General features: G+C 40.4%; 1 protein-coding gene across 4 annotated transcripts; it reads right to left on the reverse strand.

Annotated features, from left to right (window-relative positions):
* Positions 1-76: 76 nt before the first annotated feature.
* On the reverse strand, positions 77-24905 carry esrp2 (epithelial splicing regulatory protein 2). Of its 4 annotated transcripts, none has more exons than XM_035999339.1 (16): positions 24728-24905; positions 24403-24555; positions 23798-23926; positions 14725-14838; positions 14416-14530; positions 14041-14136; positions 13320-13374; positions 12701-12811; positions 12275-12407; positions 12039-12081; positions 8761-9062; positions 7642-7875; positions 6832-7030; positions 5131-5335; positions 4799-4985; positions 77-1507 (listed from the first exon to the last, which is right to left on the reverse strand). In XM_035999339.1, the coding sequence occupies exons 2-16, from the start codon at positions 24532-24534 to the stop codon at positions 1346-1348; spliced, it is 2217 nt and encodes a 738-aa protein (XP_035855232.1). In that variant the 5' UTR covers positions 24535-24555; positions 24728-24905; the 3' UTR covers positions 77-1345. The 4 variants fall into 4 exon arrangements, with proteins under 4 accessions (XP_035855232.1, XP_035855234.1, XP_035855233.1 ...); XM_035999341.1 differs by lacking the exon at positions 24728-24905 and adding an exon at positions 3715-3815 and having other exon boundaries at positions 24403-24721; XM_035999340.1 differs by lacking the exon at positions 24728-24905 and having other exon boundaries at positions 12701-12808; positions 24403-24721.
* Between the last annotated feature and the right edge of the window lie 1403 nt (positions 24906-26308).

Raw genomic sequence — 26308 nt, forward strand, 5'->3', positions numbered from 1 at the left:
TGTTTGGGCAACATTTATTGATTTTATTGGTGCCTTATGAATTCATCTCTTTAAATGAGACCAAATGAAACATGGATCATTGTCAACATTATTTATTGTGTACAGTCTTACACAGATCTAAATTCATACAAGTGACAAACTTGCAACAAAAGAAACATAACTCCTCTGCCACCAGAGGATGACCTAGCTGTGTTTGGGCTAGTATTGCACTCTGGGTAATGTAGGCATGGTAAAGAGGGGTGGGGGGGGGGGGGCAGTTGTCAGCTGGCCTGCCACAGAAAAACTCATGCAGCTTTTACACAGTAATCTGGTCATAAGCAGGAATTAAAGCAGCTACAGACTGATCGTTACAAATCGTCTGGAAACCAAAACGGCGATCTAGTAGCTGAGGTCGATCATTATAAAAGGCTTCAAGATACGCCTCTGACTTTATATATTTCATAACAAAATCTCAAAACAATGCGTAGGGAAATGGGATTAATAAAAATAGAATCAGTTTGTCCTACTCCATTAAAGACGCTCTGTCACTTAACGCTTACATTAGAGAAAATCAATCTGTAGTGCTTGGAAAATATCTAAATGGGATGACATACTGTATGTATACACATAAATGCTTTTTATAGAAAAAAGTTACAAATTAGTTGGTACACTGGCACATCTGTGGTGTACAGTTGAGAACTACAGTTAGATATTCCCCCTGTTGTTTCAGTAGTCTTTATGGCTTCTTTCTCTCTCTTTTTAATGGCACCACTACACTGCTAGAGGCCATCAACTTAAACATTGTGCATGCACATACCCACATCTGTGTTTGCATAGAGCTAACACAAAGGATAAACTCTGGAAAGTCAAAGTCTTGTAGTGGTTAAGAGGGAAATTTTAGAAATATACAACAATGATCATGTGCAGAAGTGGTTTGTACAGCCTCAAGCATTTCAGGATAAACATCTGTACAGACATATTTGGGGGGGGGGGGGGCACATATATGCATATTTGTCCAGGCTCCACACCATTTTATCTCCACAACCATCTCTTACAAAAGGCACAAATACACAGAAATGCTATCTGGACATCCACAAAGTCATTAGCCCAAGATGAAGCTTTACTGACTTCAGCTGCTTCACCAGTGATGTCCAAACTCCAACAAACAGCTTCAGGAGTGTCCCAGCCAGCTGTGTATTCATAATGGCAGATCACGGGAAAAGGGAGAGGTTCAATAGCTGTTTTAAGTGGCACTGGGATCAACTGGAAAAAACTGTTGCTGCATAATATGCTTTTGGGAGGCGAGTGCTCTTCAATGGGAGGTTAAATTACGGGGAGTCGGGGGACAGAGATGAACGGCTAGTGGTCAGTTACATAAGGCCAAGTGGACCTGCTGGCCGTAGAAGGGGTGATTGGAGCGCTCGGCTACGGCCCGCCTGGCGATCTCCTCACTATGGAAGGTGATCAAGGCCTCGCCGCTGCACTGGCCACTGAAGTTGTACAAGATGAGAACGGCGTCTGGCTGGAGCTGCAGAAAGAGAAAGGAACGGAGACGAACACGCGAGACAATAAGCGTCACTTTCTTTTGATGCAGCTGCACCGTCAAAACACCAGAGGGAGCCCACAAAGCCGAGGACGAAAAATGCCCTGGGAAAAGATCATCTCATCAAACCGGTCCAGTTAGGTAGAAAAAAAAGAAAGATTAATGGGCAGAGCTTAAAGTGCAAAAGCAGAGTACATGCTGTTCCCAGGGTACCTGGAACCCACAAGGCACCACACACACACAGTAATCAGTTAGTCTGCATGCATCCACGTCTTGCATCAAACTTCATTTTGATGAAAAAAAAAAAAAAAAAAAAAAATCAGTTTTCTTGACATGCAGGTATGAAACAAGTCACGGATTACATTAGCAACGAAAGCAGTAAAATCCATTAAGTGTACATGTCAGAGCAGGAGAGAGGGAGACGGTGTCAGCGGGACATTACATTCAGCACGTCCACTGGAAACAGTCGAGGTAGTGAGGTGGGCCCTGGTTTCATGAGGTGATTTAGTGTGTGTGTGTGTGTGTGTGTGTGTGTGTGTGTGTGTGTGTGTGTGTGTGTGTGTGTGTGTGTGTGTGTGTGTGTGTGTGTGTGTGTGTGTGTGTGTGTGGTGCTGAATCAAGACTGAGGGAAACTGCAGTTTTTAATGTTAGTAGTGATCCTAAATCGATACTTCCGTTAGCAGAGGCAGAATATGAAAGTATCTAATGCTTTTCTGTTCTGCTCAGTAAGTAGTGCTTGGTCTTTTAACGGTATCGTTTGGTGAAATATAACCAAATGCTTTAGGTGACCATGTTTAGAAAATTAAAAACAAAAAGAGTGATACAATAACTCTTAAATCACTATTAAAAAGCTCAATTGATTGTGAAGGTCGTATTTCTCCTTGAGGAAGAAGCATACAAATAGTTTTCACTGTGACTGCAGAACACGGATGTGCCAACACGTGAATCCTGAGTGACTTTACGGTTTAATACCTCTCTCAGGTCCATGTTGGGTATGTAACACTATACACAGAATGTACAAAATACCACTTTCCTGATATCACGTTACAACCCTTTAAACATTTATTTAATAATTAGATTTAGATTTTCATGTCAATAATCATTCATTTCATCTCTTTAATGATTACTTAGAGCCACACTTTCAATACCAAACGTCCTGCATAGAACGGCTGTCATCTTCCGCAAACATACGGCATGCAAATTTTCTGCAGGAGGCGGTCCAAGTTGTAAAACTGAACTCATAATCCACATTAAGGAATAAATGGAAGGCACAAGACAGGCACAGAATCAGCCAGAACTCAGCCATGTCTACAGTAGTGAATCTCAGTGTTATGCCTGTAAGAAAACAGTTTTGAGCTGCAGTCACTTCAGAGAACACAACAATAAAGTAAACAAATGTCCCCGATATTTTATACATTCTGTGTTATATGTATTATTATGTATTCACTCATGATTTAGGTGTCAGGACTCAGCACTGCTAACAGGCGTACAGGAGAGACTTCAGTTATGAGGCAGATTTGTTTGGGAAGCAGCAGGCCGACATGCCGGGTCAGGAGCTCAGAACTTTGTTGGCTAGATTAGGCATTCCTGTTTAGATTAGTCCTGTCAAATTATTATGTGGCCGGCATGTGTATAATGGCTCATGTGTGGTGATTTGTTCTCATGGTAAGAACCTTCGTTTTATTTATTCTTTATGTCGTAAAAATTTTTCCATAGTGAGCACAATACATGAAATTTCATGCTCGCCTTATTTAGGAAGCTACAACGTTTCTGCAAGATGTGTGGATTGCAAAAAATGCTCTGATCTGATTTCATTTCGATTTAGTGAGCTTACTTAGTGTGGTCAAACTCACAACAAGCATTGGTTTGGTGATTTGCGGGTTAAAAGACGTGCCGTCATTTAAAAGTTAAACTAATAGGTTTCAATGTGAAGCAGGCACCTGCTACATGTTTGAATATACTTACTGAAATGATAATGTTTCCCGTAGCCTAGAGTGTGACATTTTCAACAAAATGTACCCAAACTTTAACCTTTAACTTGACCACCAATCACCAACTCAGTGCTTATTGGGTAGTTAAATGCTGGTCCATTGCTGCATGTTGTGCGTTAGCCTAAACATATAGATGTTAGTTAAGTGAAGGAAATGCCCTCTCCGTCCACTCTGGTTCTCTGGTCTGGAGGCTCCTCTTACCTTGGGGTGAGTGCCTAAAGACAGAGCCATTCTTTGGGCTGAATCAGACTCCGGGCCTGTTCACTCATCTGAACCATGCCGCTGTACTCGTCAGGGGCGTACTACAGATAGCATGATAATGAACGGACAGTCAGGGTGGAAGGCCTCCACATGGTTTCACACATGAACAGTACACAGTTTTACATACACACAAGATGCAGAGGTATATATTCTCAAAAATACTCAGGGTTTTTTAGGAAGACATACACCAAATCTCACACACACACACGCACGCACACACGCACACGTAAAGGACACCAATACTGGTGTGGGAACTGTTTTCTCACCCGAGGCCAGTGTGAGAGTTGCTACTGCTGCCAGAAAAACACAGACTAACTCCCATTAAGCATACAGTTACGGTAGTTCAGCCAACAGTCAGGACTGGAGTTAGCTTTGCTTCATCAGTCAGCATGTAAAGCTCTACAGAGTGCAACTTAAAAGAAGATCTTATTTGGTGTAAATTTGATGCTGGCTACATCCTAAAGTAAGGCCCGCCCCCACACACACACACACACACACACACACACACACACACACACACACCAAGGCATAGGGGTTGTACCAGTACTAAATGACATAAGCCATAAAGACCAACAGCAGACCCAAACTATGCCAAAACAGCAGCACAACCCCTCACCTCAAACTCCCTACTCTTCCCTCCCCGATGTGCCAAACTGAAGCCACACCTGTCAGGGTTCATACCTGCTTCAGAGGACTCCACCTAATTTAGACTGGCAGCGGAAAATATGGGAAGCACAAAGAAAGGAGGACAACTTAATGTAACACTGCACTGGGCCTTCTGGAAAGAAGGTGCGGCTTTAATCCAAGTGTGTGAGCATTTTAAGTAGAGCTAAACTGACTCAGTTAAAATAAAAAAATACCTCAATAGCTTATTTTTTCTCTGCCAATAAACTTGAGAGCCATCCTCTTGCAGACTATAGCTGCAAATGTACACACTGGGCATCTTTGGGTGGCCCCTAACTTACTTGCAAATACCAATGCACTTTTATATCTGTGGCCTCATTTCAGTGTAACATGTGCTGACCTGGTATCCCTGGAAGAAGCTGAGAATGTCTTTGACTCCAGTGTTGTAGGGCAGGCCCTGCATCCTGACTAGGGCGCCAGGTTGAGGCAGCACAGAAGAGCCGGCAGCTGCAGCAGGGTGGGGTTGGGCTGCCACTGCTCCCGGTGGAGCTGCAAAGTAGCTAACTGTGGAAGGAGAAACTGGGGGGCTGGAGAGAGAGTACGTCAGGTGAAGGAGGGAAGACATTTGAAAGGACCAAAGAAGCAAGAAGTTAAGGCAGACGGTACAAATAAAGGGAGATGAGAAACTTTTTCAATGACCTAGTAGTTAGCTGTTACTGGTGATGTACTAACCTGGGGTAGTAAGCTGTGTAGTTCATGTTCATATTCATGTACAGATGTGGATGAGGAGGGTAGTAGGCCAGAGTGTGAGCAGGGCTGTGTGTGACGGTGTGAGGTGGTCTGGGAGGAGCCAGCAGGGGGGACTGGTAGAGGGCCGCCTCAGAGAGAATGGTAGGGGGGGTGGGGAAGGCAGCGTAGGCCGTGGGGGGAGATAGACCTACAGAAACGACAAAATATATACATACAGAGTCTGGTCATTTACATGTTCTCAGTGCAAGCACAGTCCTGCCAGTAGTAAAAGGAAGTATAAAGATCGTAAATTAACATTTACAACATGCCGCATGGGGATTTCAACAGGCTACAAACTGTACAGAAACAATGTGTCTTGTGCTACACTATACTCCCAGTCATTATGAGTGAAGACATATTAGATGTCAGGGTTGAGACTTGAATCAGTCAGTTCTATAAATTTCAACAAACCTTAAGCAATAAAACAATTCTTACTAAAAAGGAAGCGCGAGCTTGCAAAAGAGGATCCAGACCGCACTGAAACACCACATAATAATGGTTAAGGTATCTCCTGATTAAGGCAGAATGATTAGCAATATTTAGAGCTGAAACAAAGAAGAAATAAAATGTATTGTTTGCCAGACAAAATTCAGCAACTATTTTGGTCAATCAACCTCTAAAAAAAAGAAGAAAAAAAACCCACCACCACATCAGACTGGAGAGCTTGCCATAAACACCTTCTGTATGCCAGGTCTTTCATTTACAAAGCTTACTGTGTCCTTCAGGCTCTCATACCTACAGTGTAAACACAAATGCCAGTATGGATGTATTTACACGCAAACAGCCACTATCCGTGAGGGCTGTGGGCAGCGGTGGTCTCCCTCAATGTCAATAGAGTGACACACAACACTGCTGACCTTGTGGAGGCTGACGTGTTTCCAGGTTAGTCAGGGTCAAACTACATGCAAAAAGATATCACCATGACTTTTCTGGTTAGTAAAAGGCAAAACCACCTCTCTCAGGAAACCACTTAATAAATCTAAGATAAAAAGGGTAAAGATTTGTTAATTAAAAAAATGCACACAGAAAAGTAAGAATTGAAGGTGCTCTCTAGTGGCTGCCAATCCCAATCTAATCTCCAGCACCTAAAGCAGATATGAGTCATAAGAAAGCAAAGTACATAGAGTTGGATTCAGTCCCGTCTCAACTGGCATCATTGTTCCAGGAAGGAAGGAAGGAGCGCGCACACACACACACACACACACACACAGTCTCTCTCTCTCTCTCTAGAGGTGTTGAAATTAATCAAATAATCGATGCATCGAATCGTGGACATGGACAATGCTGCATCGATAATCGGCCATGCCATAATCGATTATTTCTGTTTACAATTTAATGTTTAAGGCCTAACAACCTTTCTGTTTACATATTCTGTTATGTTTTGCACATTCAGGAAATGCCATGTGCTCAGTGCTGTAGTTTTATGTATCCAATTTATTTAGTATTAGAGCACTGCAGAATGTTTTGTTTTTGAAGCTTGAAAAGCTATGAATTAAATATCCTATATGGCTTTAAAAGAAAAATGTATTTGATGCATCGTGATATCAAATCGAAGACATGATAATCGAATCGTGAGATCATTGAAGATTCTCTCACACACACACACACACACACACACACACACACTTGGTGGAGTTAACCTACAGGGAAGCTTGCAGGGTGGAGGGGAGAGGCCGCTGCGGTTCAGGGTTCCTCCCATCAGCACGATGCTCATCTCCTCTGTGGAGCACTGGAACACCTCGACATAACGGTCCTTCATGGTCTTTTTATGGCACTTCTGGGCCACCATAAATGACTTGTCAGGCGATTTCATTTGGATGAAAGCATCACCAGAGGGGCGACCCTGCAGAGAGGACAGGTGGAGGAAACGGACAGAATAAATTAAAGACAGTGAGCACAACAGCATACATTTACCAACAATTCAAATTCAGAGGAGGTGGCATTTTCACTGAAAAAATGGCATGATGGATTTGGCTAAAATTTGGTGAAGGATAGGGCTAGGAACTCACGTTAAATTCTGTCATACAGTAGTTGGAGATCAGCTTTTTGTTCTATTAAAAACAAACTAACATTGCATATTGATGCATCTGTGATTATCACTGCTCAATTTTATATATCTAGAATGCTGTAATTCATGTGGTGGTTGGAAAGTCTAAACAGCATCACATTTATGTGGGACTTTGTCTGAAGAGAACAATCTGTAGGGTAAATGATAATTATAAAACAGTAAAATAGGCTCCTTCCAAGGTTCCTCTTTTCACTTATTGCTATACTTGGACAAAAATATCATAATGTAGAATTGCTTGGACTTGATCTGTCTTGCAATGTTTTGTTCTACTATAGTGATTTCTGATAAAGAGACTTGAGTGTGAAGGGGGATGACATTTAACATGGTTTTAAGACATGAAGCTTTACAGTTAGGTGCCTGAGCCCACGACTCCCCACCAGTCTGACCTGTTGGTTGAGGACCATGTGGACTCCGTGTGGTTTGATGTCTACGGTGTGCTCTCCCATGAACTCCAGGATATCTTCAATGCCGGCAGTGTAGGGAAGACCACGAAGGCGGACACAGTCGCGAGTGCTGCTGGCCGCTTGAAGGTATGGAGGTGTGGCAAGGACCGGGACAGGCACGATGGGTGAAGGGGGCAGTGTGGAGATCAGAGGTGCGGACATATAGCGGTTCAGGACCTGGCAAACAAGAGGACGGTGATGAATAAAAAGTAATTACTGCTTGTTTTCAGCAAATGCTTAAAACCTCCTACGGTTAACACACTATTCTCCACAGAGGAAATCCGGCATTGTCAATAGGAGGCTTGCATGTGCAAATTAAGACACAAAAAGAAAATGTACACAGAAAAACAAAAATGAAAAAAAGTTGAATCAGGTATGGTCCACTTGTTATTAACATTTCACAGCCAACAGGAACGAGCAGCAGTTCTCCGGGGTAATTAAAAGAACAATGTACATATACATTGTGCAATAACATAAATGTTATTTTCAATTGGGCAAATGCCACAATCATCTGATTTATCGGATGTCTCGACTGATGTCACATACTTTTGATACCATGTTTTTTTTAGTTGTCATGACATCAGTTCTTTAGTAACCTTTACCATGTTGACTGCTATCAAGCATAACAGGGAACCTCTTTTTAAATGATTCATTGATGACAAAAAAAGGCTTCTTCAAGAGGGCTCTCTCTCCATTTACTGCCAAGGAATGGCATGTGTGTCTGAAATAGAAAACCAAAGCCACAAGTTCCCCTCATATTCCCTGTCGTAATGTTATTTAGAAACAGACATTTCTGGAATTACACAACGCAAACCGAAATGCATTAGGTATCTTGCACAGGGGAGCTCAAAACTAATCTTCTAAAATGGACCACCTCCTGTTCCATACACAACACCAATGGTCTCTGTATTTTTTACATTACATCTTTTTAAATCCTTTGATGCAGTATGTTGGCACATTTTGCCAGCAGTAGTCTCAATAATATGACATACATATTTTTCACATCATAACAAAAATTAGAGCTCAAAGATTTCCTTAGCCTATACAACTGAAAGAATTTACCTGTTGCACCTCGGCCGCAGTACTCCGAAACAGCTCGATATACCGCTTCCCCAGGATCTGCTTGTGCTTCTTCAGGGCATTCTGGGCGTACTCTTCACAAGAGAAGAGCACAAAGGCATCGCCAGTGGGCCGTCCATCAGGGTACTTGACAAAGAGCAGACCCTCTGCACCATCTGTTACTGGGCTCTCAGGACCAAGGAAGGACAGCACTTCCTGGGGTGTTGCGGTGAACGGCAAGCCCCGCATACGAATAATCACTTGGTTCTCTTTGGACAGGAACTGGGCCACCTCGTTAGATGTACCTAGAGTCAAGAGGACAGCAATGAAACCCCTGGCATCATACGACCATCCAAGTGACACTCAAACAAGGTTTATGTGTCTTCATGTGTGCACAGAAACTCAAATAGAACCTTCTCTGTTCTTATAGAAAATGCTAGTTACTCTATTGCTCATTTCAATTGTGGTGTTGCTCAAGGGTCCATTCTTGGCCCACTGTTTTCTACATAGATGCTTCCTCTCAGCCAGATCATTCAAAACCATAGTGTCTCCCATCATTGGTATGCAGATGACATTGGGTTATATGTCCCTCTTCAGTCCAGTAACTCCAGTAGCTTACATTACCTCCTTGCCTGCCTCAATGATGTCAAGTGCTGGATGTTGCAAAACGTTTTAAAATGTAATGAGGATAAAACCAAGATCATAGTCACTGGTCCAATAAACTCTCCCAGCCTAGTTCACAGCAAGTTTGGTTCCCTCACAAAAAATATGAAACTGACTGCTAGAAATTTTGGCATAATAGTTGATGCAGATCTGTTTCTATGCTCAAATAAAGACTTCAGTTGTTCAGTCATGCTTCTTTAAGCTTAAAAAGATAACGAAAATCAGATCTTTTCTGTCTTCTGATTCACACAAGGTTAAACATGCTTATTCTTTTTGCCTGGACTATTGTAATGCACTTTATTTATTTATTTATTTAATTTATTTATATATATATATTTTTTTTTTTTTTTTTTTTTATCAGCCAGATCTCCCTTCACCTACTCCAATTGTGCAGAACGCTGCCGCACAAACTTTAACAGGCACAAAGAAATATAAACACATAACTCTTGTGCTAGCCAAATTACACTGGCTGCCTGTCATTTTCCGTATTGATTTAAAAAATTAAAAATTATTACTTTTAAAAGCATTAAATGGCATGGTTTTATTTCAGTTAGCCTAATAGCTGGTTTGATTTGCATTGATATGGATCTTAGCTCAGTTAGCTATTAGGCTAACTGAAATAAAACCATGCCAATCTCTAGGTATGGTGAAGGGTATGTGATGATGTGGGGCTATTTTAATTCCAAAGGCCAAGGGAACTTTATCAGGATGCATAGTATCCTGGATCCATGAAATAACTGGCCTTTAAAAATAAAGATCTGCCTTCCTCTATGGGAATTTAACATAGGGGTATGTATAATTATGGCCCCTGTGTTTTAAGGAAGAACATTTATTTATTTACAATACATTATTCATTCACAAAAAAATTGGTGTCCTTAAAAGGTCGGATTTTTCCTCATTTCTTTAATTAGGACATTAAGATCAATTTCCAAAAGATGATTTTTTTATTCCTCTTTTTAGTCAACTTTAGCATGGGTATGAATACTTATGAGCAGCTGTGTGTGTGTGTGTGTGTGTGTGTGTGTGTGTGTGTATGTGTATGTGTGTGTGTGTATATATATATATATATATATATATATATATATATATATATATATATATATATATATATATATATATATATATAAATATAATTTTATTTCATTGTTGTTTATGTTGTTCCTGGTTTTTAAATCAGCTGTTTTTCCTGAAAAACACTTTGTAACCCTTTTAAAAGAAAAGTGCTACAGAAATAAAAGTTTATTATAAAATCTAAAGTAGTTTTAAATCACAAAATCAAAAAGGTGTTCTTACAAGCAAAATGGCTGGTTTGCAACCAAAGTGTTACACTGGTCTTGCACAGCCAGCTGAACCATGGCAGATTTTTCACACAGCTTTATTCACTGACCCCCATTACACAATCCTCTGCATTTAGTTTCCTGTTTATATCATGTTCCTCTTTACTCTGCTGTAGTTCAAGAAGAAATCGGTTTGGGGTGAGACTAAGAGGAAACTAAGAGACTACTACGTTAGCTTATATGACCAAGAAAACAGGGGCTATAAAAACTAATCATCTCGTCCTATCTCACAGTCAACCCTTAAATTTGCAAGTAACTCCATCTTGTGTACTGCTGTTAAACCAACTGACCTCATGTCAGAGGAGTTTGTACGTACATACAGGACATTTGCTAACAGTGCCTTGTAAAGTTACAGTGAGTTTTGTTTTAAGTATATGGCTGTCTTTGATCACTTTGTAACTATGTAGAAAGTTTACAGTAGATGCAACAAATTAAACTATATGTCCAGACAGATAAAAAGCATTTTGATGATCTATCATGAAGGTAATAAACACTGTGGATATAAAGTTCAGTGGTTCAGACCCATATTTATGGTTTGTATTGTAGGGTAAAAGGTGAAACAAATCCTCAAATTGATGTCTATTGATAAATGCAGCTGTGTCGGGTCTGCTTGAACTATTTGCTTAAAGTCCAATGTGCTGTCAATCTGTACTGATCTTAACTCATCTGAGTAAAGTCCATAGTCAGACTGGCAGCCACTGTAAGTTATCTGCTCTGTGTGACTGTGTTTCTTTGTCTGCTATCTCTTTCCTGTCTTACTGGTGGCTGCTGCTCTATGGTCCAGAGGCTCCGGGCCCTGCCTTTGTCTCTTCACACCCCCTTTGTATCAGCACTGAGCCAGTCCTTTCACTGGCCGTCAGCCGCCTCTCCCTCGGGGGAGTGCAGCTCGAGGCAGAACTGAACAGGTGAGCTGCTGTTTGCTGCTGCAGAGAGTGAATGTTCTCTTCAAAGGGTTGGACTGGGGATGAGGAAGGGATGGGGGGGGGGGGGACGCTCCTCACAAAGCGTCTTTCATTAGTCCAAGATAAGCTGCTGGAGTGTTACTAGGATGAGGTAAAGACACAGGTAATAGGAGAGAGAGCCGGAGCGCAAATGAGATCCCCTATTTCACGGTCACTAAAGACCTGCTCTTTTACAGATGTGGTCTTGTTTTTCCTCAAAGATGTGAGAAAGTCATGAAATAAAAGTCTACCTCACACCAACAGAAAGCCTTTCACTAGGACTCCTCAAACAAACATGATGAGAAGAGAGGAGGGGGAAAAAAAAGGTCTGAAATCTGACCTCCAGCAATCTTGAGGAATTCCTCTCCTGTGGCCTTGTAGACCTGAGAAGACAAGAGGAAAACTAGATTTAGCCATAACAAACATTATATAATCGTTTAGTTTAGAAGACATTTTACAGACTCACATCAACTACCTTTATACTTAAAGAGGGGTTTAGTGTTCAGCTGATCATTTAAAAACATACAAAACTAAATTACAGTACGACTGAACAAGAATGACTGAACTGAATCTAACCTCGATGTAGCGGCTACCCATGTGGTGCTTGTGGCGTTCCAGGGCCAGGTCCCGGTGTTCTGAGTTGATGAAACGAACTAAGGCCTCGCCGTTCCTCCTGCCTTGAGCATTAAGACACAAGGCCACGCCACCCCTGAAACACAGGTGAACAGACACTTGCATGAGTACGAACACAGTTAATGATATGGACTAACACTAATCTTGGAGGTTGAATGTACTTTTAAAAGAGCATTTTATATGATCTACAATCTACAGAAAATTTCAAAACTGATTTTGCAATCACAATGGTAAAGTGAGAGCACCAGCAGTTTAAAAGAAAAGAAATCAAACCCCCTGCACCGTAAAATGTTTTTCTGCAGTAGAAGTTTAAATAAAGTTCAATGGAGTAACAGGGCTGTTGTAATATGTCCATCAAGTCCAACATACTTGGCAATACTGAGGCCTTTAAAGAAGCGAGCAATGTCTTGGTCTGAAGACTGCCATGGAAGCCCCCGTGCTCTGATCACCGTCTCACTGTCTACTGGCTCTGTCTTGCTGCTGAAAAGAGAGAAAGAAAAAAAAAACATTAATGACATTCTGACTATATTTAGAAAGGAAGAATAATTACAACAGATTATTAAAAAAAACATCCCTGCAGATGACTATAGCTTTTAGGAAATACACCATTGCTTGTGTCAAATTTGAAGAGCTTGTCTATAGATTGCAGACACAGAGGCCACTCACAGTAAGTGCTTAACACAGTAAAACACTCCCATGATTAAATGTCAGGGGGTTGTCAAGGTGACTGGCTTTTGACTGTCTGAGAGCAACAGGATTTGGTGTTCTGCTACTAGATAGCCAGGTAAGCACTTGATGGCAAAGTTGGACAGCTTTAATGACACACTTGTGGTTTCCTTGTTGCTGTAATCAATGCTAAGGGCCCGAGGTCTGAGAGCTGAATATGGCTGAAGGGGGGTTGTCAGTCTGTAAACAACAGACGAACAGGTGTGGTAGGAACAAAGATGGAGTGAGATACATGTACATCTATTGAAAAGTTAATACATACCATGTGCCGGAATCAAACTTGTACTTCACCGTTTCAACACAGGAGAACTTGTGGTCTAAAAAATAAATAAAAATAAAACTGTATGATTGAGTGTGTTGTTGCATCTCTAAGGATCAAAACAATGTTCTTTCTTTTCTGTAGTGAACAGGTTTACCCTGCCAAGCAGTGTGTGCTTTAAGCACTCTGCATTCCTGTTACTTGTCACACCCAAAAGACATACTTGGCTGTTATTAATAGGATAAAGCCAGAGGCAACTGCCACAGTCAAGATAGAAGTTGTCCGATTAAAGTTTGATTTATTTGCACGGAAACATATCTGGAGTCATCTTACATCAACCCGTAAATCGTCTAATGTAGTATAGAATAGTAAAGTATAAGATTTCTGGCTCGTTAATTAGCAATAATATAATCAAGACATTCTTCAATGATCAAACTACTACACCTTCTAGTTAAAAGTGTTCTCTCTCTGAATATTTGGGCTATGTTCCAGCTTCATACAATTAAAAAGAGGCAAGACAATTGTGGTACAATGCAAAGACTTTAGTCTTGCAGTCACGGTGCCGATTGTATAAACCCAAACCATCAGGTAGTCAAAGGTTAATGCATAACAATGACTGTTTGCAAACAGTGCATGCTACTGCATTGGTGTTCATATATGTATATATTTTTATTTTTAGGTTAATGTCTGATCATTTTAGTTACAAAGGGTGGGAGTTACTTACTGTAGGGCTCAGCCAGGATGTGAAGTGTCAGCTGCACCATGCTGCTCACCTCCCTCGCCCCCATCGACTGCTCTGACACAGCAGGAAGACCAACATCTACACACACAGTTAAGGACACCCACTAGCTTAATTGGCCTGTTATTTTGAATTTGTACTACTTGTTGACGTGCCATGCTGCAAGGATCTGTGTCTACTTTGTTATACATCAGTAAACCTAAACTGAATTTGCAATGAAAAGCCTATATACACTCAGTAAATACAGTTCTATATATAATCTATAATACAGTTCTGCAAACATTAACAATCTTCCTTGTATCTTCCTTGAAATATACAGCTAAAGGGGTTTTCAATAATATGACTACTAGCAAAGGATACATTCTAACATGGAGGCAAGTGTGAGCTTCTGCAAGGGGCTGGCATTGGGGCAGCATTTGTGAAACTCCCTCCTTAAGTCCACAAATGAAAAGAAACATTCAGGAAGTACAAGATTCTGAAAAGGAAAAAACAAAAAAAAAACAAAGGATTTAGTATGACATAGTAGGACACACTAGGAAGCTACCAGCAGACAAAGATAAACAAAAGAGAGAATTCAGAAGAAAAAGTTATGCTGACACCATCTTGTGTCAGATGTATAACTAGGAACACAAAAAGAGGAAATAATAATTTAAAAGAAATTACACACACCTTTTTGGAAGCTTCGGGGTGGAGGGCCTGTCGGATGACAAGGGGACTGTTGACGCAAAGTGTGAAAGAGCTTCTGCCGAGACATTTCACTTCTGATGACACTGACTGCTGGAACTGCGTAATAAAGCAAAGAACAAGGAGAAAATACAAGAATATTTTAAAATGTGTACCCATCACAGGAAAGTGGGACTGTCAATATCAAATCTGAATACCTAAAAATCTCGGATTTCGGATTATTTCACTCCCATTAATTTACATGAATTAACATTGTGACTTTAAAATAAATGGGTCAAATATGGTTCTAGTATCTGCTGTGCAAACACTACCCACTATGTGAAAGTCAGAATTACACAGTGTACTTTAATCTTAAGGCAGACAAGTGTAGGTGCTGTTGCGTTTGACTGTTGCCACATTTCCACCTGGTATTAAAATCCGTTCTGAGCTGTAGATACGTACGTATGTATGTACATGTTCCCACCTGCCAGGTGGAATGTGTCTCCAAATGCGTTTTGAGTGACCACTTGTAATTGGATCACTTTCCCGCTCTATATGCAAAAAGGTTTGCATATAGGCTGGTTATGTGTGAGTGAGTGAGTGAATGAATGAGTGTGTATATATGCACATTTCAGTTATAACTCAAATAAATCATACATTAGAAGTGTGCAATGACTAATGAAAAAGCGCTGCCTACAGCCAAAATAAGGAGGTCTACTGATGAGCAGCGGGACCTGGGCAGAAGAGAAAGACGTTTTTAAAAGTCTCAGTGTGTACAACGTTTGTAGCTTCTAACTGAATCTCTGTGGTTTGAAGTTTAGTTCCTATAATCGGCTTTATTTTACATTTCATGTCCAATTATAGGAGTCGTGTTAAGTTATTGCTAATGAAGACCCAACACTTCCTGCTTTTGGTGGAATTCAGGGATGTTTTATGAATCTAAAAATAACATTGTATACCGGTAGCTGCCTTTTCCAGGCAACAGTGGGGCACAGAGCTCCAGACAGCCGGGTTATAAGAGCTGGGCCCCATTTCAGGAAGGAGGTTCAACAAACCCTGATTTACCCTGAGATGAGAACTGAGTTTTTGGTTTCAGAACAGCTAATATGAGTTGGTTTAATCAACTCAGTAGGTTCACGCGTGTGCACCACCACAATAAAAAGACAGCATGATCGGCCGGCGGAAATACTCATGCGCACATACAGCAAGTTAAAAAAAAAACAAAAAAAAAAAAAAAAACACAGCGGCTGCTGCTGCAAAAGAGAGAATTTGCGTGGGAGAAAATTGCTGCTTGGGTAAATATTGTCAATATATGGTGTATCATATTTAATCATAAGTATAGCCTAATATTACTGGTGAAATGGTATTGAACCTATAATCTATTTCATTTAGGTGCAATCCTGCGGGCGAAAAAGTCCTAGGCCTACTAATCCCACTGAGGCTGCAGCACCATCATTAACAGAATTATAATTCATAATCTTTTATTCCAAAAGGGTTTACATCATTCACCTGCAATACTGTGGAACTCCTTTTTAATGGCTCTTACTGGTTTGTGTCCAGGGAACACTACACAACATTTAAAACACGTTTCAGAGCCAGTCACACTCTTCTTATGGCGCTACAGTGGCTTTACTAAAATGCTCTCCCGACAACACCCTGCAAAGTAAAGCAGCTTCTTCATCAACGAGATCGTTGACACAAGGAAATGCCATGTTTTTAGAAAAAAAAAAAACGTTTTATAGTCTGCCTAACATGGTTAATAAACCAACACAATTTTTTTATTCATGCCGATAAACTGCGCTAAAATGCGCCTGATACAGACTGAATGAATGGGGAAATTAAAGAGCGCTGTGTCAGAGGGAGGAGACTGAGAGAAACTCAAGGTTTCTTGAAGAAAACCTGCCCCGACCAGATTAGGTTCACAGGCTCAGTTACCATAGTAACTGACTCTGAGGTGAAGTTACCTCTCTTTCTGAAACAGAAAACCCAGAGTTTCTCTCATCTCAGGGTTAACAAACAGAGTTTTCACTAAACCTGCTTTCTGAACAATTTACTATCAGTGGTTTCTGTGACATGAGAAATATTTAGCCATCTCTCTTAGTCGGTCGTTTTGGTCTTAGTCGACTAAGATTTCTTTAGTTGAGTCATTTTTTATGGTTATTCATGCTTAATCACTCATTTCCAAGAAACTCATGAGCACATTTCTGGTAGGCACAAGATTTAAAGTGGTACTTTTGCAGGATTAATTGTAGAGAAACTCAGTTTTACAGATGGTTCATTAACTACATTTATATTGTGCTTTTCTAGTCTTAACCACCTCTCAAAGAGCACAGCTCTGTCGATTACATCAACTAATCGATTAATCGACAAAATCATATAAGTGTTAGTCGACTAAGAATTTCTTTAGTCGAGGACAGCCCTACTTTGAATGAGTATGTAGTTCTGCTCAGTTGAGTGGTGGCCCAAGGCACATACATGTGTACACACAGCTAAAAGAGTGTGGTAACGTGGCCTAAACCACCAAATATGGTCTAGGTGATCGGATCTCAATGTGCTCTGGGTGCATTGATTCCCACCTGTACTTATAGCTGTCCACTTGTGATCGGATCACTCAGATTAGATTTTAATACCAGTTGGAAATGGCGTTTGTGCGTTTGCTTTTCATTAGGAACGAGGCTTGTCTAACAGGTTTTAGTGTTTGTACCTAGCAAGGGTGGGAGCAGACAAAGGAGAGGAATGATCACACCACTAAATACCAGCATCACAGTTGTCTAGCATGACCAACAGTCACAGCCAGACAAGATGAAAAACAACCCATACGAGTCCAACCTGCCTGCCTCCACTTAACGTAAACTCGGATTAACCAACACCCAATCCTAGATACCAGCAACTCCCATATTAGTACATGTTTATTTATAACTACCAAATTCAATGAGCCCCATTCTGTGTGTTGTGTCAACCTGTTGTTGGCAGCATTTCAACAGAGGCCACCACTTCAACACACATGTCAGAGGACTGCATTTCTGAGAATGTTTTACATTACTTGTTTGTCAGCAGGATTACAGAAAAACTACTGGACCGATGTTCATAAAACTTGGTGTAGTGCCTTTGCACAACCATTACTTTTTGGAGCGGATCCAAATCACAGGGCGTATATACAAATTATGTTTCACTTTCATTACCAATGAGAGACAGGGCATAGCATTGGCAGAGACTTGCACTCTGGGAGTGCCCTTCTAGTTTTATTATGATTTTAGATGATTAATCTTCAAGGGCAGCCACGTTTTATTTTTGTAGGTTGAACGCTTTGCTAAGCAGCTATAAAAAAGGTATTTTGGAAAGGATGTGGGGACCATAACGGGGGTATCTGTAGTATCTCATACATAGGTTCCAACCCAGAATACTTTGCATAATTTCTCAAGTCATATCGACTTGAATGCGGCTTGTATTCATTTGCTACTCATTGTTACCATGCAAGAGACTATCTTTTCCCTCTTCAGAAAGTTGTCATGTTAGTTTTTCCTCTCTTCTTCCCTGAATCCTCAAAGTCACCTGTCTAAGTGCAAAATTAGACCGTCTGGGTGTGAGACCAACTAAAACCCAATGACTGACTAGTTTTACATGGCCAATGGCTATTTATGACTGATCTTCAGACAGTGAGAAAGTATTAGAGGTGCATGTTGAAGCATGCTCCTTAAAAGTCAGAGAAATACAGAGCTATTTGGCAACGCGTACCAGGTGCTGACAAGGGAACAATGCTTCAGCATAGATTAAGAGGGTTTTAGGGTGGCTGGACAGAAACCTGAAAGAATCATCGATCAGAGAAAAAAAACAGCAAGCGCCCATGAACACAAGCGGACAAGTAAAAGATCACTGGTCACCAAACTTAAAAATGTATAAAAGTTATTTTCAAAAACTATTCTTTTGTAAGTTCTCTTTGCCATTGTGCAATACAGAGTAAAAAAAAGACGTGGACAGTCATTACCATTCTTTCAACTACGCCCCTGAGCCTCTTTCACCCTACCCTGTAAATGTTTCTGCAATTTTCGGGGTCATGTGAAAATAGGAGTTGCTAGAGTATTTTCAAATATTCTCGTGCACATGCAAGCTCAAGACCCTGTACAATTTCCAATTGTTTTGCCATGGCTCATTTGAGAAGGAAAGCACCACAAAGTTCTTAGATATGATGGTTTTAGATTGAGCATTTAAGTGTTTCACATGAGATGCAGAAGGTCCATGTGTTAGAAGTGGGAAGTTCTAAAATGTTAGCTGACAAACCGTATGAAAAGGATAAAGTATGTTGTCTGATAATTAAGTACAAATGTCCTTTATATATTAGGAATTAGACCTACAATGAGACATTCAAGATTGAACAAATATGGAATATGGACCGTATGGATGCTTTTCACATTGTCTAAGAGCTATTAAATAAGTGAATGTTGGCGTGGTGGCCTGGCTCAGATATAGCAGTTATTAATTGTTATAGCTGCAATAGATACACAACAGGATAATTGGATGAGAAATGCGCTGTTCTGGCTGTCATTCTAATCCCAGACCTAAATTACTTCTTAATTTAGGGGGTTACGATAAACTGTACGTGAGAACAATAGGTTAAGTCAACCACAATATTGTGACTAACTAAAGGGTGGAACCCAGAAACAATTTGTGAAACAATGTACACAGAGGACAGATCTATTTCAAGGGAATGAGTATATTAATTATTATACTCACAATATAAAGTGATATAATTAACTCTTGATGTTTTGGCAACTTCATATCTACCTGCCCTTACATGTTTTGATCAAGTCTAGTTCAATTTGCATATTACATTGCTAAGGTAAACAAACTCTCCTGACCACAGTATCAACACACCACCTCAGCAGCATATCTTGTATTACAGCCTTTGGTGGAGCTGTTAATTGTCAAAGTAAGTAGCAAACAAGAAGTTTAAAAAAAATAAAAAAAAAAGACAGTTGTGGAATTCAAAGTCCCTAGATTTCAATTCCCTCGTTAATTGAATGTGCAAATTCTCAGGAAGTCACGTGTACAGTTTTCACTGTAGGGAGATGATTTTTCTCAGGTATGTGTCTGAAAGCTCACAACACCAAAAAACAAGAGGTATCTTCTTTAATCCAATTTAATACCTAAACTTTCATTGTTCAGTAAACACAAAAATCTTAAACTATGATACTCCAAAATTGTGTAGATTAATTCATCAGCACATTTTAAGTGCAGCCATACTGAATAATTTCATGTTTACAGGATAACAGGACTAATGTTTGCTCATAGCTGTGCATGCAGCTCCGCCTTGGCCAATTACTAAAGCCGGATTACTGAGAAATAACCAAATGCTTTTGATGACGTAGCAGCACCCCCACTACCTTTCTCCACTGTGTCAAAAAGAAGTTTCAGTTGAGCAAATAAGCTAAACAGAAGACAAATCTCACACTGATAGATATGTAGAGGCAACAGGCCATTGAGCCAAACTCATGAACAGACCACAGAGAAGAAAAAGAACATAGAAAAAGGTCAGAGTGCTTCCACCTTAAATTGGCTACTTTTCTTTTTCAATTAGCATGATCGGGCTCTTAATGTGCAATGTGTGAAATCAAACCACCCATTATTCATGTTCTACTTTATACTAAGATTGTCTGTATAATCTTTGCAACTTGCTGCCAATAGCCATGCCAATAAATATCCAGCTGTACTGCTTACATTTTTTTTATTTCAATGATACAATCATTGTTATCATGCCTTACTGGCAAGCTTGGCTCTGCTATCTATTTTAACCCATGTCACACTTTCTATATGATAATGCCCTCTTACTATAGGAAGAAAGAAAGCCATTTATTTTAGTTGAATTCAAAATCAACATCCGTTTCCCCAAAAATTTTGGGATCCACACATAACCAAATTTATCTTAAACCAACTTTCGCTCTCACTCCACCCTCTGGAAAGCATTTCCACAGATGAGGGGGAGGAAGTGGCCTTTGAACATGGTCCTATCACAATTTGCTCTCCAGGTTAACTGGATTGTTTGTATGCAGAGGTGAGGTGGGGTGGTGGTGGCTGAAACAAATTCTGATAAGAGCAGCAGGGAGTGTTGGGGCAGTCCCTGTTGTTTTAACTGTTAAAAAAGGCACCTAAAGGGCAAACACACACACTGCCACTACAGCACATCGGCACGTTTCATGACAAGAGTTGGCCGCTGCTTGCATTCAGAATGATTCTAACTGGACAAAAATCCACACAGTTCATAGATTATCGTGTAAATGAAAAATCCACTTTCTTCACTGGCAATGTTTATTCTTAAGCCAGTTTCTAACAAGGTTTTTACATTGTGAGCATGTGCACCACAAGAACATGCACAGAATAATCACTGACCGTGGACTGAGATGAAAGAAAATATTAATAGAAAAAGTCCCAACTGAAATAAATGTCTAAAACAGAAAAGATAATAAGTTTCCAGTGTGTGTAAAATTCACGAACATGCACACAGAAAAGTGTCCACTGTGTGTCTCTCTTCAAGCTGCTGTGTCATATACAGTATACTATGTTTTCTGACATTAGACTTATCTTTAACACTTTTACAAAGTTACATGAGTGCAAACATGATTCTGAAGTAATCAGATCAGAATATTCTCCTCCAGCAATTTCCTGTCTTAAGTCTGATTTCCCCCGAAAACTTGCTTTCTTGTTGTTGTTGTTGTTGTTGTGTTGTGTTGTTGTTGTTGTTCATTGTAGCAACAGGCACAAAACATCAACATTCATTTAAAATCTTCCTTTTATAAAAAGGCATTCGTTTTGACACTTTGGTCTTAGAAGTCTTTGGACACACAGGAATACATCATCGTAGGATTGGGCTCATTCAAATCAGAGTGATTTTTGCATGTGATCTTTGTGCAGCCTTTTCTTCCATAGTGTTAAAATCCAGCTTGTGTGAATCCCTCTTAGATGCGATTCATCCAGTTGAATGTCACAATATAGGTACCTTTGTAAGCAAGCACCTAATCCTTAATTCCACTCACTGCTGAAGCCAGTAGTCAGTATTTCTGTCTGTGGTCTAAAACAGTTGAAAAACGGTGTCACAACAACAAGGTGTGTGAGGTCTCCCATCATGTGCAGCTCCCTACAGGCTGTGACATGCTGTCAGTGTCCCAGACTAAATCCAAGCCTGTACAGTCAGCAGCAGCCTGACAACAGCTAAACCACACACACACACACACACACACACACACACACTTTGGTTTTAGTCAACTAATATTTATTTACTTGATTAGTCATTTTATGCTTTTTTTTTAATGTTGAATGGCTTATTTCCAAGCAACGTATAAGCACATCTCTGGAAAACTAGACAATATTTAAAGTGGTGATTTAGCATGATTTTTTTTGTGGAGAAACAGTTTCCAATGTTATGGAGTTTAGCTGGCAAACAACCCTGCTAATCTCCACAGCGTTCTCTCAGACCACACAGCCCACCAATAAAAGGCAGGTGCTTGTTTTCCTCTATCATTGAAATAAGATGAAATGGACTGCCCCATCTAAAAAAAACACATTCTATACTGCAGTTCTGTACAACGCTTCAAACTACTTAGAAAAATGTTCATTTCCTTTACTTCCCTGTATCAAAAGGATAAAACTAATCTTAGAATGACCAACAGAGAAAGAAAGTAACCGGTGAGAGAAAGGTATGAAAAGAACAAACTGATTACTTGGGTTAATATTTGAAGGTTCAGCACACAAACTAACCGACAGTGGAGCTGAAGTCTTACCAGGTCTGTATGAGGCATAAATTACTTCAGCATTTGGACCAAACTCCCATGAAATTTTAAGTGTTTTAAGCTAGTGTTAGAACCCCAGCAGCATCATTGCTATTAACCCCCAGAAAGAATGTAAAGAAAACAACCCATTTTCAGTTGATTAGCCCAACCAACCTGCTTGTACATGCATGGTATTTAGACCACAGCAGCACTAATATCAACCCAAACACACTGGTCCAGCATGATAATGAGAGGTTTTTAAACTATGACATACTGGAGGGGCGGTAAAGATGCAGCCAGTGCAAACAAACACTCTTGCGAAGATGAGTTTGGCAACATAAGCACTTGTCGACACACACACACACACACACACACACACACACACACACACACACACACACACACACACACACACACACACACACACACACACACACACACACACACACACACAAAGCTAATTCATGTCAAGAAGTGCCATGCTAATGATGAAGCCTAAGATCTGAAAGTCTCCCCTCCTGTCTGTCCTGCAGCCTAAAACAGAGGTGCGGTCCCGTGTAAACATTCCGCCTTCCAGATGTCTGCAGCAGGGCCAAGACAAGACTAGACCTGCGACTCCTCCTTATCGTCAGATGCCTCGGGCTCTGCCTATCCTAGCCCTTTAGCTTTTACAAACTGTCAGCAGAGTTTAACTGTCAGGGCAAATGACATATCTCAACCGGGTGAAAGACCATTTTTCTAAATGTCATCAGGGAAATTTGACACTCCTCAAATTAATTTACAGCTCAATGCTGAATCAGGCTTGTCATGTCCCATCTTGCTCTGGGCATAAACTGTCAGAGATAAATTGCCTCGGTTTAATTAGCTTCTGAATTTCTTACAATGTTGCCGACGGCATAGAGGTTTTATGAGCTTTTGCTGTGCTTTTCATGAATTCAGTACCCCAGTGAGAGATTTCAAACATGGTGTATAAAACTGAGTACCAGGACCTTTAAGGCCTATTTCACATGGAAAGAAATTTTTGGGTCGCCGCACGCCAAGTAAATAGGGACCGGAGGGTGGCCGGTTCAAGTCCAGGAATGGAGTGTGGACTGGTAGCTGGAGAGGTGCCAGTTCAACTCCTGGGCACTGCCAATGTGCCCTTAAGCCAGGCACCAAACCCCCAACGGCTCTAACTATGGCAGCCCCATCACTCCGACATCTCTCTACAAAAACAATGGATGTTTATAGGTCCTGTGTGTGTATTTGGGCCTACGTGCGTGTGTAACAACAGAGTAAAATGCTTCTTAAATATTCCTTAAGTGACTAGTGGGACTCACCTGTTGCAGAACTTTGTCCAGGGGATCAGCTTTAACGATGTCTTCCACAGTCAGCCCCGTGTCCTCTTTACACTGGTCTGTCAGCTCTAAAGTGTCTGGCTTGACAAGACATCTATGAAGCTTCCCGACCTGTAAATGGATTTAGCGGTTCATGGCGCAGAACACAGCGTAAAACAAAATGCTAATTTATGGCAAATTATAGACTACAACACCCACATTCAGAAAAAATGAACTCTTACAAAAGTCAAACAAACAATTGACAATGTAGTTGCAAAAAGCACTTAATTGTCAATAAAGCGTTGTTTAGCCTATATCAAGAAGCTGACATGCCAAACCAAAACGGTGTGTTTTCTCCATGAGGTGAAACTACCGTCCTCACCTGCTTGTTAAATTATGGTCGCACACCTGTAAAAGGTGAGCTAACAAGACGGCTGGACGGAGAATTGATGTAGCGTTAGCTAGCATGCTGCGGACGGTTTTAGAGAGCACACCATGTTGATTTAAATGTCAAACATACTGTTTCACTACAGATAGACACTATGCCACAAACAATTTGGGTACATAAGAAACCGTACAACGAACGAACGGGTCAGAAAGGTCCGTACCTTTTTCTCATGTAGATCCACAATTTGCCACACCAAGAGAATTATTTCCCTCTCATCCGAACCCAGTTTACCCCCATTTGCACCAGCTGTTGCCCCAAAGAACACCACCAGAGTATCACTGTGCGAAGCCATCAGGGACCACAAGGGTAAAAACTACAATTAAAGCAAAGATTAAAATAAAAAATAACACGAGGGTTCACCTTTTTCCAAGTGATAAGAAGAGCGAACAAAAGGGCTGAAACTCAATTGAGGTAAACGCAGAGAGAAAAAGGGGGGAGATTATTTTCAGAGGAGCCACGAAAGAGTTTGCGTTCAGAGACTCTACCTGTTGAAGTACTTGAGTGTGTTCTATCCAGAGATACTGGTTTAACTGGTAAAGAAGGGTGGAAATCCGTTTTTCTTTCACACGAACTCCATAACAACCCCTGCAGTTTTTTTCCTCCTCTCCTTTCTATTTTTTTTCTGAGTTACCTGTGTGGCTCGACCTCTGCGCGAGGAGAGCTCCACAGACGTCGCCTATTGGCTGGTTTGGAAAGGTGAGGGCGGGAGGCTCAAGTGAATGCTGTAATGATATTGGTCAGATCATTTGAATCAGGAAGTAGTCTGACAAAACAGGGCTGTACCTCCATGAGGCATGTTTGATAGTGAAGCGTAAGTGAACAGTGCTAAATGCAGAACACCGTCACCCTGCAAACATAGGGCAAGTTTTGGATGTTTGTGTTTAGGTTTATTATTTTTCATTAACATTTGTTTTGTACTTGTGCTGATAATACATGTGTATCAAATAATAGGCTCCAAAATGTGAGCTTGAGTAGCCTAAATCTTTTTTTTTTTTAAGAGTTTAGACAACATGGAACTGTAGCATACTGAGCTGAAGACAAAGCATTTGCGTAGCCTGTTGATATTTGTTGCCTGTCTTATACCTAGGCCTACCTCCGTCCCCGGTTTTTGTTGGTGTAACAATTTAAAGAATGACAGTATCTGACCTTTTGGATGATAATCGAATAGCCGGGGTACTTGTTTTACTGCAACTAAGCTGATTCAACATTAAAATAACATTTAGAACACAGATTTTATGTAAGCCTCTGGCTTATTCAATGCAATGTGCTGCAAACTGCTACTTTCTTGCATTCTAAACTGCTACTCTGGTAGAAAAGAGTTGGAAACAAACTATTTCTTTTATTTAGTTTTTACTGATGTTATACAAATGCAAACAAGCTACACCTGCACCATATCATGCCAATATTTACTAAATGTTTGAAGTTGTGATTGCTATAGTGCCATCATTATGAAGATTTGCCCTCATTTATGATTACTTGGTAAGGTAAAGGTAAAAGGGAATGCAGGAAAGACAGAAGGAAAAGAAGAAAGGAGAAAACAAGCCAACACACAAACAGACATTCAAATAAAGAGACAGAGGGAACAAATAAAGAACAATGGAATCAACCTGTACATGATGGATAGCATATTATTTATTGCTTCTTACAGGTTTTCAACCTGTCATCCTTATTCATCCTCTAAAATGCAATGCTGCTGTGTGCTGCTTCACACTCCCACTGTGATATGGAATAACTTACTCTTACTGTACATTATTTTTTTCTTTTTCTGGTCACACATACAGTATGAAGACTTACACTCTTTTGTATAGCTATACTTTCATCTATGAGCAGCTTTCATATTGAAATAAAATCTGGCACTTTAAAAGAGCAGTAACATACAATAGAGTTTTTAAAAACTTCACAGGTCCTTACTGGCCTGCTAGAGTTTTCACCCAATCTTTGGCCTGGTTCCCAGAATGCCATGTTTTGTTGCTCCTGACACTCCCATCTCGCTTTCTATGGGCCAGTAGACTGTAGTGAATTCAAGGCTTTTTGTCTCTTCAACTCCTTTCGCTTATTTAAATCCC

Source organism: Sander lucioperca, chromosome 3 (genome assembly GCF_008315115.2).
Source record: "Sander lucioperca isolate FBNREF2018 chromosome 3, SLUC_FBN_1.2, whole genome shotgun sequence".
NCBI lineage: Eukaryota > Metazoa > Chordata > Actinopteri > Perciformes > Percidae > Sander > Sander lucioperca.